Source organism: Mandrillus leucophaeus, unplaced genomic scaffold, assembly GCF_000951045.1.
Source record: "Mandrillus leucophaeus isolate KB7577 unplaced genomic scaffold, Mleu.le_1.0 Scaffold392, whole genome shotgun sequence".
Taxonomy (NCBI): Eukaryota; Metazoa; Chordata; class Mammalia; order Primates; family Cercopithecidae; genus Mandrillus; species Mandrillus leucophaeus.
The window spans coordinates 977823-995821 of NW_012104165.1; the positions used below are offsets into that span (position 1 = coordinate 977823).

General features: G+C 42.9%; 3 protein-coding genes and 1 non-coding gene across 4 annotated transcripts; 1 reads left to right on the forward strand and 3 right to left on the reverse strand.

Annotated features, from left to right (window-relative positions):
* Nucleotides 1–6014: 6014 nt before the first annotated feature.
* Nucleotides 6015–6478, reverse strand: LOC105547583 (histone H3.1). The gene has a single exon (XM_011991239.1). It carries the CDS (start codon nt 6476–6478, stop codon nt 6068–6070), a length of 411 nt encoding a protein of 136 aa, XP_011846629.1. The 3' UTR covers nt 6015–6067.
* Nucleotides 6321–8858, reverse strand: LOC105547582 (histone H2A type 1). The gene is made up of 2 exons (XM_011991238.1): nt 8470–8858; nt 6321–6496 (listed from the first exon to the last, which is right to left on the reverse strand). The coding sequence occupies exons 1-2, from the start codon at nt 8856–8858 to the stop codon at nt 6490–6492; spliced, it is 396 nt and encodes a 131-aa protein (XP_011846628.1). The 3' UTR covers nt 6321–6489.
* A 279-nt stretch (nt 8859–9137) lies between these two features.
* Nucleotides 9138–9681, forward strand: LOC105547581 (histone H2B type 1-O). The gene has a single exon (XM_011991237.1). The coding sequence runs from the start codon at nt 9170–9172 to the stop codon at nt 9548–9550; it is 381 nt and encodes a 126-aa protein (XP_011846627.1). The 5' UTR covers nt 9138–9169; the 3' UTR covers nt 9551–9681.
* An 8184-nt stretch (nt 9682–17865) lies between these two features.
* On the reverse strand, nt 17866–17937 carry TRNAM-CAU. The gene has a single exon. It is a non-coding gene; the product is annotated as a tRNA-Met (tRNA).
* Nucleotides 17938–17999: the final 62 nt, after the last annotated feature.

Here is a 17999-nt window from a genome sequence, read left to right on the forward strand (position 1 = left end):
AAAAAAAAAAGGAATATATATATTTTTAAGTTTATTCAAATGAAAGCTGGGAATAGCCATTTGGAAAATGGACTCCAGGATCAATGGAATCAATCAGAGCGCCAAATATAAAAGTAAAGATCTTGCTTATATCCATAGAAAACAAAGAAATTTAGTAGAATTTTAAGTTTCTGTACAAAGGTGGCTTACGAGTTACAATTTGACTAGTTACGGCTTGTTTTTATTTTCTTTCACATTTAAAAGAGTGTATTTAAAATCCCATCTTATACAATATGATAGTTAGGAAGTCTTTGTGTAAGATAGAAAACAGGGAAGTTCATCTATAATGAGACTCAATAGTGAAGAGGTAAGTGGTCTTCCCTGGTGTCCTGTAGTCATTTACAACATTTTACCACAAAAGGCAGATTTATAAGAGAAAAGGCTTACGAATGTGTTAACGTGCACATAGGAGACAACCGCAGAGTGTTTACCCACTTTCCAACTAGTATACAGAAGTTTACAAACATTCTTTAGGCAGAAAATGTTTACAGAAAGAATGTGCGCTTGGGTCGTAGCTAAACTGGTTAACCGAAGGTTCTGAGAAGAGGGATTCTGCTGAGGAGCAGTAAATGATTACTAGGTAGAATGAGTGGATTGGGGAAAAGAGATTAACTTGTAAATAGTTCTCTTTGGAATTTGAATGCTCCTGGGAGACAACATTATCTTGAGCGTCTGTTCAGGTACGGTTACATTCTTTTTTTTTTGAGTCAGAGTTTCACTCTTGTCACCCAGGCTGGAGTGCAATGGCGCGATCTCGGGATCTCGGCTCACCACAACCTCCTCCTCCCGGGTTCAAGCGATTTTCCTGCCGCAGCCTCCCGAGTAGCTGAGATTACAGGCATGCGCCACCACGCCCTGCTAATTTTTTGTATTTTTAGTAGAGACGGGGTTTCTCCGTGTTGGTCAGGCTTGTCTCGAACTCCCAACCTCAGGTGATCCGCCCACCTCAGCCTTCCAAAGTGCTGGGATTACAGGCGTGAGCCACCGCACCCGGTCAATGGTTATTTTCTTGATCTTTTTTTTTCCATAATAGATAATGAGATTACAGGATAAAAAGAATAAAAAACAATTGTTCTCGTTGGTGGGCTGGGACTTTAGGCCGATAAAGGAACTTCAGAGAACAACTTCATCTAGTGCTTTGAGATAGAGGATTTAGAGATTTTGCAAAGCATGGTCAGAGAGAACTTGAAGCTTCTTCAGTTCAGCATGTCAACCCACCATATTTTTGGTTATTAGTTTCTGAGCCTCAAGAAGATGTAACTGTCATGAGGTCTCGAGCATCATCTGGTCTGAGTTAGACAAAGGACAGTGAAGGAGGCAGATAATGCATAACTAAGATCAGTGATTGGAAGCGGGGAGGTCTGGATCTGTCCTAGACATTTACAGAACAAGAACAATGAGGAAAAGAGTTAAACTATAATCTAAGAGGCATAATTGAAAATATGCTACATGAATCAGTCTTCAGGGCTTAAGTTCACCTTTGACATAATAAATTTAGAAGTCCCTGAAATTTTATTTTATTTATTTATTTATTATTTTTGAGACGGAGTCTCGCTGTCACTAGGCTGGAGTGCAATGGCGTAGTCTCGGCTCACTGCAACCTCCGCCTCTCGGGTTCAAGTGATTCTCCTGTCTCAGCTCCCCAAGTAGCTGGGACTACAGGCGCACCACCACACGCAGCTAATTTTTTGTATTTTTAGTAGAGACGGGGTTTCACCATGTTGGCCAGGATGGCCTGGATCTCTTGACCTTGTGATCTGCCCGCCTCTGCCTCCCAAAGTGCTGGGCTCACAAGCGTGAGCCACCGCGCCCAGCCCTTTTCTTTTACAGTATGAATTGAGTGGCAATAGTAAGGTTAATGGAGTCTTGAGTTCAGCTCTTGTTTTTGACATTTACTTATATCTTGACCTCAAAAAAGAGAGCACTGGTTAGTATTCATCCACTATATTTTACTTATTCAATGACTTAAATTACCTCTACTTTCACGTTATCACAAATATCTTTGATGAATACTCTTGATCTGTCCTCATATGGGTCTACAGGAGAGTTTTCTTGGAGCATAGGCCTGGGCACAGAAGGAATGGTTCTCCAAATGTCTTTTGCAAAGCCACTATCACTAAACCACCACATGAGAGTGAGTTTCTCCATCTCCCATCCGACACTAAGTAATACCTAGTGCTATAAACTGAAAGTTTGTGTCTTCACAGAATTCACTGTTGAAGCCTAGTCTCCAATGTGGTGATATTAGATGTGGCCTTTGGGAGGCGATTAGGTCAATTTCCCAAGGGAATTATTTACATTTAATCTCTGTTCCCCAAGCCATTTATTCACCCTATTAATTATTTATTGTCCATAAACAAAATTACCTATATTTCTCATCTTTTCTCTCCCTTCGGAAATCAGGCTATTTAAGTATTTGGGCCTTATTGGGATATTGGATGATCACTCAATGATTCTCTCCCATGTATACATCATAACTTCATTTGCCATTTCTCTTATTAATCTGCACTTTGTGAGTTGATTTTTCAGTGAAACTTCAGATGGCAAAGGGGAAGTTTTTCCCTTGGTTCTCTACACTACTTGTATAGATTAAAAATTTAATGTAGCTTGTACTAGTTTCCATCTCAGAAAATTCAGTATTTCTAGTCTTGTGCAGATAAGAAACCTTATTATTATCAATAGATATATAGAAAAACATGTTTTTTACATTTTAGAACCTTTTTGTTGCCCAGGCTGGAGTGCAGCGGTACAATGTTGGCTTTGCCACCTCTGCCCAGGCTGGAGTGCAGTGGTACAATCTTGACTCACTGCAACATTCGCCTCGTGGGTTCAAGTGATTCTCTTGCCTCAGCCTCCTGAGTAGCTGGGATTATAGGTGCGGGTCACCCCATCCAGCTAATTTTTGTATTTTTAGTAGAGACAGGGTTTTGTCGTCATGTTGGCCAGGCTGGCCTCAAACTCTTGATCTCAGGTGATCCACTCATCTTGGCCTCCCAAAGTGCTGGGATTACACGCGTGAGTCACTGGGTCAGGCCTAGAATCTCTTTCATATTGAGAACCATATTTTTGGGAAACAGTTTTTGTAGAATCTCAAGATTCCATTTGAGTGGAAATCTACATAAGCTTTATTTATAATATATTTTCAGTGACTTTGTTTCCTGTCTTGTTTTATACGCTTTCAGGGCTTCATCACTTCTGGGAAGGAGGGAGTGGTTCTGAAGCATTTGTTCTCATCTTTTCTGCCTCCTAAACAAAAATGTTTCCTGTTTTGAAACACAAGATTGGAAAATGTTGCTTTGTGAAGCAGAAGCTAACAGAAATCATAAAAATAAATAAACAAATAAATACTGGCCATTAGCAGAAGTGACATCATTACAGTGATTTGGTTCTGTGTTACTAATCAAACTGTATTATTTCCCAAATCTTGACCAATGACAAGAGTGACTTCTCAATCCAATCTTATCAGAGAATTTAGGTGTATTTCCCCAGTTCTATGAGGATGAAGGTTGTTTTAAACTTCTGCTTTGATTTCTGAAGTTTCAATAATTTGAGTCTCTGGAATTAACCAACAGTAGAAAGATAAACAGGAAAAAAAAAAAAAGACATACAAATTTATTACCTGCATATGCACAAGAGCCTCACAAAATACAATGCTCCAAGAAATGATACTGTGGGCTAGGGGAGGTACCCAAACACCGTTAGGATGTTGATCCCAGCCAGTGTCCAGGCCCTTGCCACTGTTGCCAGAAAGAATCCAAGGACAAGTCAGAAAATAGTGAAAGTACAGAGGTTTATTGCAAAGTGAAAAATACACACTCAAGGAAGGAAAGTGCAGGCTTACTCAAGAGAGTCAGTCTTGCCCAGCAGTGATTGGGGCTTCTATCTTTGTGGGTTTCTTTAACCAAGGGGTGGAATATTCATGAAGATTTCTGGAAAAGGGTGACAATTGCTCAGAACTGTGGTGCTATCCATTTTTCCATGAAATATGGGTGTTCTCAGAACTGTCATGGTGTTGGTGGGTGTCTGATTTGTATGTTAATAAGTGTATAAAGAGGTCCCAGGTGAAAGCTCGGTCAAATCCAGTGCCATGTTGGGTCAACTAGGACTTACTCAGCTTAGCAAACATTTCGGTTTTCAGGGTCTTTTTGGCTCCTAGCTTGTGCAGCTATTTCAACAGCTTCCTTTTTGCTAGTCATGTGAAACTGCTGCCTGGAATTTTCTATTCTCTTGTGACCACCCTAATATTATTTCTCTCTCAGAAGGGCCAAATAATTGATGTTTTTATACCATTCTGAGACTACAGAAAGAAAAAAGGTCTTAGGACTTCTGGGGGGTTGGAGGAGGTGGTGACACAAGTTGTAGGAGGGTGAGGGAGGAAAGGCAAAGGTTTTCTTGTTGTATAGATAAAGTCTCTCTGGTAATCGCAGAATAGCTGACAGCCTGTGACAAAGTAGTTTTCTCTCCTTTGAGTCAGTCTTAGTTACTTCTTTAGGCAGGAAAAGGGGCCTCAGAGAAAGCCAGTACCTGCATCCATGGTTTACTAATGTAGATTTTCTTGATAGGCATAAATTTCTCTTACAAAAGAGTTTTTCAAAGCTATTCCTATGTTTGCAGTTTCTCTGAATAGCCATCTTGAAATAGGACAAAGTATACTTCGAGATGGCATATTTTAGTCTCCCACAAGGGGTACTCCACACTAAGATTCAGAGATAAAATCAAGTTCAAGGAGTATTTTTTGTGCGCCTAATGTGTTTTCTGGGGCACTGTCCAAGGCCCTAGAATATACTACTGCATTTAACCTTTAAAGCAATCTCTTGAGGAAAGTAAAGTGAAGGAAATAAAACTCTTTTACCCCGAAAGATATTTCTTTGACCTATTTTTAAATGGCTGCCTCAGGGCCCGCAGACCAATGAGGCCCTGCGAATCAGTCTTTTGTGGGGGAAATTTCCATTTGTTGCCAGGCCTTCCCTTTCTAGTCCTTTCCTGGATCTAGGAGAGATTAACTGAGAGTCTGATACCTTTTTTATTTTTACTTTTTTAAGAGACCGTCTTGCTCTGTCACTCAGGCTGGAGCGCAGTGTTGCAATCATAGTTCACTGCATCCTTGAACTCGGTGGGCTCAAGCAATCTTCCTGCCTCAGCCTTCCGAGCAGCTAGAACTACAGGTGTGCGCTGCAACACCCAGCTTTTTTATTTGTTTTTCGTGGAGACAGGATTTTGTTGTTACCCAGGCTGATCTCAAACTGCTGGGCTCAGGGAATCCTCCTTCCACAACCTCCCAAAGTGGAGGGCCTGAGCCGCCACGCCCAGCCTGACAAGAGACATTTACCATCTATTTTTTCTGAGGACTGCTACCTGTGAGGTTTCAGCTACATAACAAGACCCCCGACCCCTTGCTAGCCAAGACTCTTCCTTTCTCCCTCCTGTAATCTGTTTTGCCAGGATCTAAGCTTGCATTCTTTCTATAACCTCAAAGTGATATATAAATTTCTGTATCTCATTGGTGGGTGGGTCTTCATTTTGAAGTCTCTCGCGTCTATGTGCCAAATACACTTGTATGCCTTTTCTTCTATTAATCAAACGGCCTCACGTCAATGATTTTCAGCGAGTTTCCAGGGATCCAAGGCCAGTGCCCGTTTCACAGTTAAGAATGGCATTTCATATAACTTGTAATCTAATTGTTAGTTATGGGGTTCAGGACATGCTATCCCCAAACTTCGGCCCCAAAGGACAGCATGTGCAAGGATTTTGGCTTTCCCCTTGAAGCAGATTGACCTTGGATGTAGATTTCCTCGGATAAAGTAAGACCCTTTTGTGAGATGGGCCCAGAGAAAAGGACCACCTTAGAAGGGAAAGGACACAGGAAGGAATCAGAATGAACAAGCCTTGACGAGTTTCCCCCAGTTTACCCCTGTTTTAAAGTTGATTTAAGTCAACCAATGGTGTGACAGCTATCCTCCGTGAGAACGTAAGTGGCTCTGAAAAGAGCCTTTGGAAACAAGTAGGAAACCCAAGCTAGAGCAGGGGATTATGCTCGCTCACCACGAATACGACGCGCAAGCTGGATGTCCTTAGGCATAATAGTGACGCGCTTGGCGTGAATGGCACAGAGATTGGTGTCCTCAAAGAGCCCCACCAGATAGGCCTCGCACGCCTCTTGCAGCGCCATCACCGCCGAGCTCTGGAAACGAAGGTCAGTTTTGAAATCCTGCGCGATTTCTCGCACCAGGCGCTGAAATGGCAGTTTGCGGATGAGCAGCTCAGTCGACTTCTGATAACGGCGGATCTCGCGCAAGGCCACAGTGCCTGGCCGGTAGCGGTGGGGCTTCTTCACACCGCCAGTCGCTGGAGCGCTTTTGCGCGCTGCCTTGGTGGCCAGCTGCTTCCGCGGTGCCTTGCCGCCGGTGGACTTGCGGGCTGTTTGCTTCGTCCGAGCCATAGTTGAGAAAGCTATGCTCTGAAAGAAAGCACTGAATGAGCAGTGGCTTCTACCAGAATTTATAACGATGATCTGATCCTGATTGGTCAGAACTGCTGTGGGAATAACCTGATTGGTTCTCAGTACTATCTTCATTTGGTTCCTGCCATCTCTTCCCCCGCCAACCCCTCCCCCCGACGGAGTCTCATTCTGTCGCCCAGGGTGGAGTGTGGTGGTGCGATCTCAGATCACTGCAACCTCTGCCTCCCAGGTTCAAGCGATTCTGCCTCAGCCTCCAGAGTAGCTGGGCACTTGCCACGACGCCGCTAATTTTTGAGTAGAGAAGGAGTTTCACCGTGTTGGCCACGCTGGTCTCAAACTCCTGACCTCAAGTTATCCGCCCGCCTCGGACTCCCAAAGTGCTTGGATTACAGGTGTGAGCCACCGCGCCCGCCCTCCGGGCTATTTTATTTATTGTTTTCAACCAATCATGTTAAGATTCCCCCAATGAAAATATAATCTGACCTAGAATTTGTATAGGTCAGTCGTAGTCTTAAATTCATTTCCAATGGGCCATTTTTCCTATTTCGGATCGTGTAAAAATATATACAGTAGAACAATGTATTTGCTAGTACTTCCAAAAAGTAGTTCCGTTTTGTAACTGCTTAATTAAATCTTTTAATGACTATATCAACACCTAGAACAAAAACAACTTAAATTTAGTCTGGCACATTCTCCGCTAAAACACCAAAACCTTAGTTTTGCCCAGTGTAGTGTGGGGAAGGAGTCTGATAGGTGCTTGAACCAATAAATGGTATCTGACCTCTTCATTAACTGAGTTTAAAGCAACCCAATGGCTTATTGGATTAATTATGTAAATCATTGTTTAATTTCATTAGCATGCGCGGAATTATAGGTTTGGGTCAGTGATTAGATTTTTGCCAGTGAATCTGGGTAGTTCTGACAACAGCATTTTATTAGGATGGAGATTTTAGTTGATCAAAGGACGGTTCTGGTATTGATAAAGACCCATAAAAACAACAAAAAGGTTGGTTTAACATTTGTTATATTCACAGGAGCAAATGATCACCAGAAATACTTTTGTTTAGGTTTTGTTTTTCTTTTTTTGAGACGGGGTCTCGCTCTGTCTCCCAGGCTGGAGTGCAGTGGCGAGGTCTTGGCTCACTGAAATCTCAAACTCCTGGGGCTCAAGTGTTCCTTCTGCTGTCAAGTTTATTCTGCCGCCAAGTACAGGCAAGGGCCGCTGCGCCCTGCATTTTTTTTTTTTTTCTTTTTTCTTTTTTTTTTTAGATGGAGTCTCGCTCTGTTGCCCAGGCTGGAGTGCAGTGGTGTGATCTCGGCCCACTGCAACCTCTGCCTCTTGGGTTCGAGATTCTCCTGCCTCAGCCTCCCTGGCAACGCTCGCCACCACGGACGGTTAATTTCTGTGTTTTTAGTAAGGACGAGGTTTCACCATGTTGACCAGGATGGTCTCAATTTCTTGACCTCGTGATCCACCCTCCTCGGCCTCCCAAAGTGCTGGGATTACAGGCGTGAGCCACCGCGCTCAGCTTTTTTTTTTTTTTTTTTTTTTTTTTTTTTTTTTTAAGAGGCAGAGGTCTCGTTATCACGGCGGCCTGGAACTCAAAGTCCCAAGAGATTTCTCCCCTCCCGACCCACCTGCCTCAGTTTCCCAAAATGCTGAGCACGCGTAAACCACCGCGCCCGGCCCCAAAATGTTTTTTAAAGACCTAGAAAGGTGTTTGTGGGGAGGGTACAATGAAGGACGGTCGTTTAACAATATAATGAAGCAATTGGATAGTATCCACTAGGCCTGATTCAATACCTGCATTTTACCCAATAGGAAACTAATGACCTCAGTGCTTGAACTCGGCCACAAATTTCTGATAGGTTTGGAGAACAGAGTGCTCAGTTCTTCCGTAGAAACGGTGGGTGGCTCTGAAAAGAGCCTTTTGTCTTATAAGTTTACACTTTTAAAGTCCAGTCCTTACTTGCCCTTAGCTTTGTGGTGGCTCTCAGTCTTCTTGGGGAGCAACACTGCCTGGATGTTAGGCAGAACACCGCCCTGAGCGATGGTAACTTTACCAAGCAGCTTGTTGAGCTCCTCGTCGTTGCGGATGGCCAGCTGCAAGTGACGCGGGATGATGCGAGTCTTTTTGTTGTCGCGGGCTGCGTTGCCCGCCAGCTCCAGGATCTCGGCGGTCAGGTACTCCAGCACCGCCGCTAGGTAAACCGGAGCGCCGGCCCCGACCCGCTCAGCATAGTTGCCCTTGCGGAGCAGGCGGTGCACTCGCCCCACGGGAAACTGGAGCCCGGCTCTAGACGAGCGGGTTTTGGCCTTGGCGCGAGCCTTGCCTCCCTGCTTGCCACGTCCAGACATGGTAAAACGACCTGTGACCTAAGTCAGAAAGTGACTGGAAGGAAACTAGAGGGACGCATTTTATAGCGGCTGCTGGGCGCGAAAAAGAAGCTGGGCCATTGGCTAAGCTTGCGGCTCTCTCTTAATGCAAATAAGGTTTCTCAATATACGTATTTTGATTGGACTATATTGATATCGACGTCATCTGAGTAACTTCCAATCAGACAGAAGAGTTTCTCAATCTCATCTGCATATAGACTTGTGAATAAATAGGGCATAACCTAGCTTGTCTTCATTCTTTTTTCTTGAGTGGTCTTTCACTCTCCTCCGCCATGCCTGACCCGGCTAAGTCCGCTCCAGCCCCCAAAAAGGGCTCTAAGAAAGCCGTAACCAAGGCACAGAAAAAGGACGGCAAGAAGCGCAAGCGCAGCCGCAAAGAGAGCTACTCTATCTACGTGTACAAGGTGCTGAAACAGGTTCACCCGGACACCGGCATCTCATCGAAGGCCATGGGCATCATGAACTCCTTCGTCAATGACATCTTCGAACGCATCGCGGGTGAAGCTTCCCGCCTGGCGCATTACAACAAGCGCTCGACCATCACCTCCAGGGAGATCCAGACGGCCGTGCGGCTGCTGCTGCCAGGGGAGCTGGCCAAGCACGCCGTGTCCGAGGGCACAAAGGCCGTCACCAAGTACACCAGCTCCAAGTGAGCTCGCCCGCAGCTGCCGACAATCCAAAGGCTCTTTTCAGAGCCACTCACGCTTCCAGAGAAAGAGCCGGTGCATTTTGCTTGTAGTCTTTTGAGTGGGCTACGGCCGGCCTCCGTTAGGAGGGAAGATGGCGGGAAAAAGTAAGCTAAGCTCCCTAGGCTTTTTGCGTGTGAGTATATACGCTCAGTCTGACAAGTTTAGTTTAGGTTCTTAGGTGCCCTTGGGGAAAAAGCCTTGCAGTTGTGCTTTAAACTACAATTACAAGTTTGCTTTCGCTTACTCCTTCCTTTTTTTTTTTTTTTTCTTTTTGAGACGGAGTCTTGCTCTGTTGCCCAGGATACAGTGCAGTGGCGCGATCTCGGCTCACTGCAAGCTCCGCCTCCCGGGTTCAACCAATTCTGCCTCGGCCTCCTGAGTAGCTGGGATTACAGGCGCCCGCCACCGTGCCAGGCTAATTTTTGTGTTTTTAGTAGAGACGGAATTTTACCATCTTGGCCAGGCTAGTCTGCAACTTCTGATCAACCCGCCTCGACCTCTCAAAGTGTTGGGATAACCGGCGTGAGCCATAGCCCGCGCCCGGTCGGGTTAATCTTTAAATGCCTGTAACGTCCCCCTTCTCTGATTGGTCAACGCTCTATTTGAAAAGCCCGCCCAAGGGCTGCAATTTGCCAGATAGTCTCATTCGGGTTGTGTTTTTCGAAGAGGTCCTCCGGGAATGGGAATGAATTTTCCGTTATCTGCAGGTGGGATTTTAAAGTCCATGATTAGGAATCCTGAGACAGAGGTTGGAGAATCCCTCATTTAAAGAGAAGCGGACCCCAGAAGAGATCACAGAAATAGGACGTAAACCAAGAGCGTGGGAGTATAAGGGAGTGGAGACTTTCAAGGCATGATCCCCTCTTCTCAACAGTGCCTGAATTCTCAGCATTGCATCCTCTGCCACAGCGTTATCCTCTCTTAAATAAATTATTTCTACTGTAAATCTTTAAAAGCAAAATGGCAAGCCCCTCCACAATTCCACTCCAGGCTTTAAAATCACCCCGTAGCTTTTCCTTTATTTTCCTGCCGTCACTTCCTTTGCAGCTCTGGGTGGAAGGCTATCTCGGACGAATAGGGTCGTCTCTGTCACAGGTGACAAACAGCCCCGAATTATGCCAACTGGTTAGCGGGTCGTGCAAAATACATGTAGGATTTGCCGTTCACTACCCTAAAATGTTCTCTTCCCCAGTACCTTGTCATTAGTTTGGCGCCTCGGGCTTGGCGACAGAGCTTATCGACAAGCTAAGCTACTTGGAGAGCAGTCCCCTAATTTCATCATGTTCCTTAACTTGGCATCACATTTGTCGCCTCCCTTCATTCCTCGTCGCTCTGTTTTACGAGATTGCCCATCCCGCGTCCCTGAGAGAACATCTGAGGGATGATTAGCCTCCGAGTGGGTGAAAGAGCACGTGTGACTTTCTCTTGCCATCTTGTGGCAAAAAAAGCAAAAGCACAAGTTCAAGGCGTTGTGTTTTCTGGTCCCAGTTAAAACGCTTTCTTCTTAACTTTCTACTGAGTCAGTGGGCTAGGGTAGGGTTTCCATTTTTCACTCCTTTTAATTGCAGGATTCAAGCTTCTTCAAGAGTCGTTAGTGCGGAGGTTAAAAGGGAGCGGGAGGAGGGTGGGGGAGGTAAATAGAAAGAGCGAGGAGTGGGTAAGGGAAGAAGTCCTGTTGAGTTTTGTGATCTGGTCAGAGCTGTCCAAAAGAAATAAACAAATAAAATCAAAAGCCAAAATGCTTTGTACCCTAAAATAAATAACAATAGGATCACGCTTTCTAGTTCTATTAAAGACCCCACACTTACAACTCAATTTAACCTTAATTTTCCGTTTAAAGGCCCTGACTTCAAATACCAACTACACTGAGAGTTGGGACTTCAACATTAAGTTTTTTTGTTTTGTTTTGTTTTGTTTTGTTTTGTTTTTTGAGACAGAGCCTCACTCTGCCGCCCAGGCTGGAGTGCGGTAGCGCAATCTAGGCTCACTGCAACTTCCTCCTCCTGGGTTCAAGCGATTCTTCTGCCTCAGCCTCCTGAGTAGCTGAACTACAGGCAGGCACCTGCCACCGCGCCCAGCTAATTTTTGTGTTTTTAGTACAGATACGGTTTCACCATGTTGTCCAGGCTGGTCTTGGACTCCCAAAGTGCTGGGATTACAGGCGGGAGTCACTGCACCTGGTCTAAGTTTGGGGGAACACAATGAAGTCCATAACAGCACTTAAGACCATTTTCCATGCTTTCATCCCAACTTTCTATTCCAAGTTCTCCTTTATAAAATATCTACATTTAGCTTAATTTGCAGATAAGGTGACAGTTATGATATTCCTTAAACCAGAAGTTAAAAGTCAATTGCTCACAAAGGCCCAGCACATTAGAGCAAAAATATCTGGATATTAAAAATCATGCCTTATCTCTATAAAGAGAGGTGCTATTTGCTATTTTTCTTGAAACACACTAACTTCTGACACCATATTTCATTTTTCCAGTTTTGATAGAGATAATCGACCAAGATATATTTAACTGTTTTCTTAATTCTGCTGTAAGAACAACCATAGCACAAGCATATTGATAAATGCCAACTAATATGGAAACTAACAGGACCAGTGGGAACTTGAGAAGTGAAGACAAAACCTGTGCAATTTGGTTTCACTGATTTCTCCCTTCTAGCAATGCAAGCATACGGACAGTGTGACTTCTAATTTTTCAAGATTATGTGCAGCTTAATATGAAATATTATAAATTTTCAATATTGACAACTAATAAAACATTTATATCATGGTACAGACTATTAAAAAAACAAATCTGCTGACTTCATCAAGCCCTTCACCTCTAAAATAGAGATCTCGTGAAGCCCTTCATCCTTGAAGTTAAGATCTCTGGACATTAACAAAGATTCCTGTATCCATGACAAGCTTTTCACGAAGCTGCTCTTTCTGCCATCAGGGCCCACATCAAATGCCCTGGACTTCCCAACTTTCTAAATCCTCAGCTGAAAGTAATTTATTCCTCACTTGGCCCCTCTGGATAGCGCATCAGGCTTCACATACATCAGGCATTCAAGAGTTATTTTCTGCCAGTTAAGTAAACAGGCAAAGTGAACTAAAGAAAAAACAAAAAATTCAGTTCTCACAGCTATGAGGTAAAAGTGGTGAAAGACGTTCAGAGTTGTTCATTGTGGATTGAGTAGTTACCCGGGTAAATAAACCTGTTCTTTTCTATTTATGTTACATTTGTCTTATTTTTAAATTAATGTTATTCTTTGTGGGGGTGGGGACTTCTTAGCGAAAACCATAAGGCCTGCTAGACAAATTGTAAAAGAGCTGTAACACTATTTTTTATTATTAATATTATTCTTAATTGACAAATCATAATTGTATACATTTTTCAGAAAGAGTATGATGTTTTGATATATTGTTGGGGCTCAGAAAACTATAACCCAAAATGAAGGCCTCAGCAGCAGCTTCAGAAGCAGAAGCTTTTCCCTGACCTCCTGCCCTTCTGTCTCTGATCTGTCATTCTCCCTCAAGCTTAGCCACAGAAACTAAAATCTCTCTTCCCCAAGGCAGGTCATAAAAATCAGAACCCCTTTTCCCCAAAGCCAGCTGTAAAACCTACAAATATTATTGTAGCTCCCCTCACCCACCCCATTCCACAAGGCTTTTTGTATGAAAACTGGCCATTTATGGTCAGAAATTATCTGCCCTCCTTTGTTTGACTATAGGTCATAAGATCCCTATTCCAGAGAGGGACCTGCCCCATACCGAGAAGGAAGGAATGCTGCTCAGAGAGGCCAAGAAGAATCTGGACAGACAGGCCTTTCTGGGTTTCTCTACTGTGTTTATTATTAGATCCTACCCTTCATGTCCAATCATTTCTACAAGGCTGTCCATACTTTATAGAACCTTAAAAACAATGGACAATTTCCCCTGTATCTTTAGGCCTTCATTTTGAAGGGCTCCCATGTGATGTACAACTATGATCAATTTTTTTTTCTCCTATTAATCTGCCTTTTAGTCAGTGATTTTCAGCAAACCTTCAGAGGGTGAAGGGGAAGCTTTCCTTTACTCTGTAATGTAATTCAAGGAGTGTTTCTTTCTTTTTCTTTTTTTGCCTTCACTCTGTTGCTGAGGCTGGAATGCAGTGGCACCATCCCGGCTCACTGCGATCTCCATCCCGGCTCACTGCTATCTCCACCTCCCAAGCTTAAGCCTCATGTCTCACTCAGCCTCCCAAGTAGCTGGGACCACAGGTATGCACCACCACGCCCAGCTAATTTTTGTACTTTTCGTAGAAGGGGTTTTACCCTGTTGGCGAGGCTGGTCTGGAACTCCTGGACTCAAGTGATCCGCCCACCTTGGCATCCCAGAGTGCTGGGATTTTCATGTGGGGGCCACCGTGCCTGGCCCCTTGCCTCTATAGTGTATACTGAAGGAGTTCAGTAAATATCATCCCAAATATATGCCACATTGTAAATATGCCGCATTGTCATGCTGATTAATTCATGCTAAAGTCATTTGGGAAATAGCAAATGCACAGAGGGGCTTTTTCTGAATCTCTTATTTGATTAAATGCAGATTCTCCAGGAGAAGGAAGTTAATTAATCATGAAAATCCTTCCTAGGCATTTTTATCTATCTTGGGAAGATTAACAGCAACAGAAGTGGAATGGAGAAGAGACTAGAAATTGGCTCCTCGTCCAGATAGGCCACTATCTACTCTGAAAGCCCATTCCTGTTTTCATTATCGTACTCTTCCTAGGTCGCTCCAACTCCCCTTTCTCCTTACTCCTCTATTTAAATAGAGAAAGAATTTAAGTTGTAGAGAGTTGATAAAATGCTGAATGGTTCGGAGTGATGAATGTGGAAAGGAGGTGGGGAGAGAGGAAAGCTAGTCTTAATACCCTTTTCCTCCAAACCTGAGCAGTTCTTGGCCAGAGAAATAGTCTCCCACACAAGGAGTTTCGTGGCATCTCTAAGAAATTCTGAGGTTAGAAAATCTCTGTAGTTGGCATCCAAAAGAATAAAATGGGCAACTGAGGACTAATAATTTGAGGAATTAGAAAGTTTAAGTTCTATCCACCACTCGCCCTGGCTGCCATCACCTCATTTTATGTCATTTACTGGATTGTCTGTTCTTCCTGGTCTCTTTTTCCTCAACTAAAAGTGATTTCTAAAGTCTCTTCCAGAATAAATAGTTGGCTCGTGAAAATAGATCTCCTCCATATGGATCACATGAAGCTATCACTAACAAATGTCACATACCGTAAGACTTGTTTCAATCATGGAAAAAGTAGTTCTGCACTGCCAACCTAAATAACAGAGGGAGGCTCTCTAAAATAAAATATATCTTGGGGGACTAGAGCATTGTAATGGGAATATGCATGCCAGAGTAAATAAGGTGAGTATATAGGAAGGTAAAAAAAAGACAAGGTTAAAAAATCAATTATTTACATAATTGTTTAGAAAGAATTATCCTTGACCATAAAGACTGAGGACTAAACTCTGATTTTTATCTTGCCCAAATTCCCAAATAAGGGGTCTGGGGAGTCATGCCCTACAAATCATAAATTCTCATCAGATGGGTTTTATTTAACCCTATATATCATGAGTTACTTTCCAACCTGACTCTGGCATAAAACATTATGAGACAAGGAAGAAAATCAAAATATTTTACACCAAAAACCATGTTTCTTTGCCATATTTTGAAATGACCCTGCAAAGTTGTTTTTTTGTGTGGGGGAAAATCTGCATCTGTAAAGAATCTCTGTTCCAGACCCTCCGAGTCCTAAAGAGATTAACTAAGATCTGAATAGGAAACATTTGTTGTCATCTATTTTCTCTAAGGGCAGCCACTGTAAGACTTCAAAAGAACTTGGTCTCCACAATCTTTTTCTTAACCTGAACACTCCCTTTCTGTCAATCCCAGGTCTTCAGACAAATTCAACCAATTGTCAACCAGAAAATGTTTAAATTCACCTGTAGCGAGGAAGCACCCCATCCCCACCCCCCACCCCAACACTCCTGCCCCGCCTGGGCATCCTGCCTTTCTGGACCAAACCAATGTATTTCTTAAATGTATTTGATTGATGTCTCCTGCCTCCCTAAAATGTATAAAAGCAAGCTGCGCCCTGACCACTTTGGTCTCATGTTCTTAGGACCTCCTGAGGGGTGTGTCACAGGACACAATCATATTTGGCTCAGAATACATCTCTTCAAATATTTTACAGGGTTTGACTCTTTTCATTGACAAGATCAATAACAAAGGTAATACCAGTTCAAGGTTAGACAGACAGTTACTGGATGGATGTCCTTATAAAAATATTTTTGTGTAAATCTGCAAGGGCCTTTATACAAGGTTGTGGTTTTTACAATGTTTTGTGATAGTTTTTATGATCAGATATACAAATATAAAAACTCACTCCTCATGGCCTTCCTGTGCTCTATTTGTCAGAGTTTTCTTAACATTAGTGATTACATTTTGATTCTGACAACTTTCACAATACACTGACAGTGTGCTCTGAGGTCCCAAAGTGTCTGTCTTTACAAAACGACTATCTTTATATAGCTGCTCTCTTTTCAATTTCATGCTTGCTAATAGGAAACTATATACAGAAAGAAGAATGGCAGCATTGTACAAGATTAGGAGGTAAATTGAATTCACTACTTTGGAAGGAGGCTCTGTCTACAGTCACGATATCCAAGAATAAACTGAAAATTCATTTCTTAAATAGGATCCAGGAGAAAATAAAAAATACAGTTCCGTTTTTCTTGTTTTTTTTAAGATAAATCACATGTGTCCCTGCTTATCTGTGTGATTAGAAAGTTTCTTACTGAGAACAGTATTGACTTTGAGACCAGCCTGGGCAACATGGTGAACCCCTGTCTTTACTAAAAATACAAAAAATTAGCTGCGAGTGGTGGTGCACACCTGTAATCCTATCTACTTAGGAGGCTGAGGCAGGAGAATTGCTTGAACCCGGGAAGTGGAGGTTGCAGTGAGCTGAGATGGTGCCATGGCACTCCAGCCTGGGCGACAGAGTAAGACCGTTTCAGAAAAAAATTGTATTGCCATGGGCCTATATATAAGCAGGAGTGAAAACGAAACGTGACAGATGAACATCAAAGTCATAATAGACTTGCCCTGAGAAAGTCGTTAACAGGTCTGGGGATGGAGTTGAAGAATACTTACATTTCATGAGTGTTTTCCTCTTTTCTCTAAATATAAAAGAAACTTGTAGTGAATATGTCATGATGTTAATAATAGATCAAATCTGTGTGGTCACTTTTAACTCTTCTATAATTTTTTAAAAGTTAAAATAAGGTGATGAGTAATGAGAAATGCTGATGTTTCGGTTTAGTGAATTGAAAATTGTGGCTATTAACTAATCTTTACCAACTCACCAGTATCTAAGATGTACCAGGCCTTGTTCTAGGTATGATGGCAACTACAGTGCCAAAACACAAAAATCTATCCTTTTAAATTTACTTCCCATGAGAGAGAAAATACTAAATGAATAAAGACACAATATACTGCATAGTAATAAGTGCTAAGGAAGAAAACAGACTAGGAGCAAGACATTTTTTGGAAGAGTTGTTATTGAAAATAACTTCATGGTCTGGCGAGAGGGTTCACGCGTGTAATCCCAATACTTTGGGAGGCCAAGGCAGGAGAATCATCTGAGCCCAGGAGTTCGAGACCAGACTGGGTAAAAAAAGTGAGACACCTTCCTCCCACCTCCCATCTCTACAATTAAAAAAAAAAAAATACAGCTGGGCTAGGCGGGGAGCACTTGTACTTCCAGCTACTCACAAGGCTGCTTAAGCCCACGAGTTCGAAGTTGCAGTGAGCTATGATCGCGCCACTTGGACTCCAGCCTGAGTGACAGAGTGAGGCCCTGTCTCAAATAAAATATAAAATAAAATATAAAATATAAAATAATAAAAATAAAATAAATACTTCCAATTCTCTTTAACTGAATCTCTAAAATTTAACTACCTATAAACTGGAAACTCTAAACTTAAATTATAGTTTACAAAATGATAGTATGTAGAGGTGGAGGTATTTCAGCTCATGGACTTAGTATCAATTCCCGCTCTGTAAGATGGGATACCTCTGATTTCTTAACTGAAAGCTGCTTTCTCATTTTCTCCTCTAAGGAATGTGAATACTTCCATTTGCTGTCACTTTCCCTTTGATTGACCTAGCAAGGGAAGGAAGGTTGGTGACAGTATATCCCAAGTAACTTTTTGGGGGGAGGGGAGGGGGTGGAAAAAAGGGCTAGCAGAGGATGGTTTCGATCCATCGACCTCTGGGTTATGGGCCCAGCACGCTTCCGCTGCGCCACTCTGCTACACGCGGAAGTCTGCTCTGCCGGGAAATTCTTTGTGATGTTTACCTCAAAAGTTGGGGATT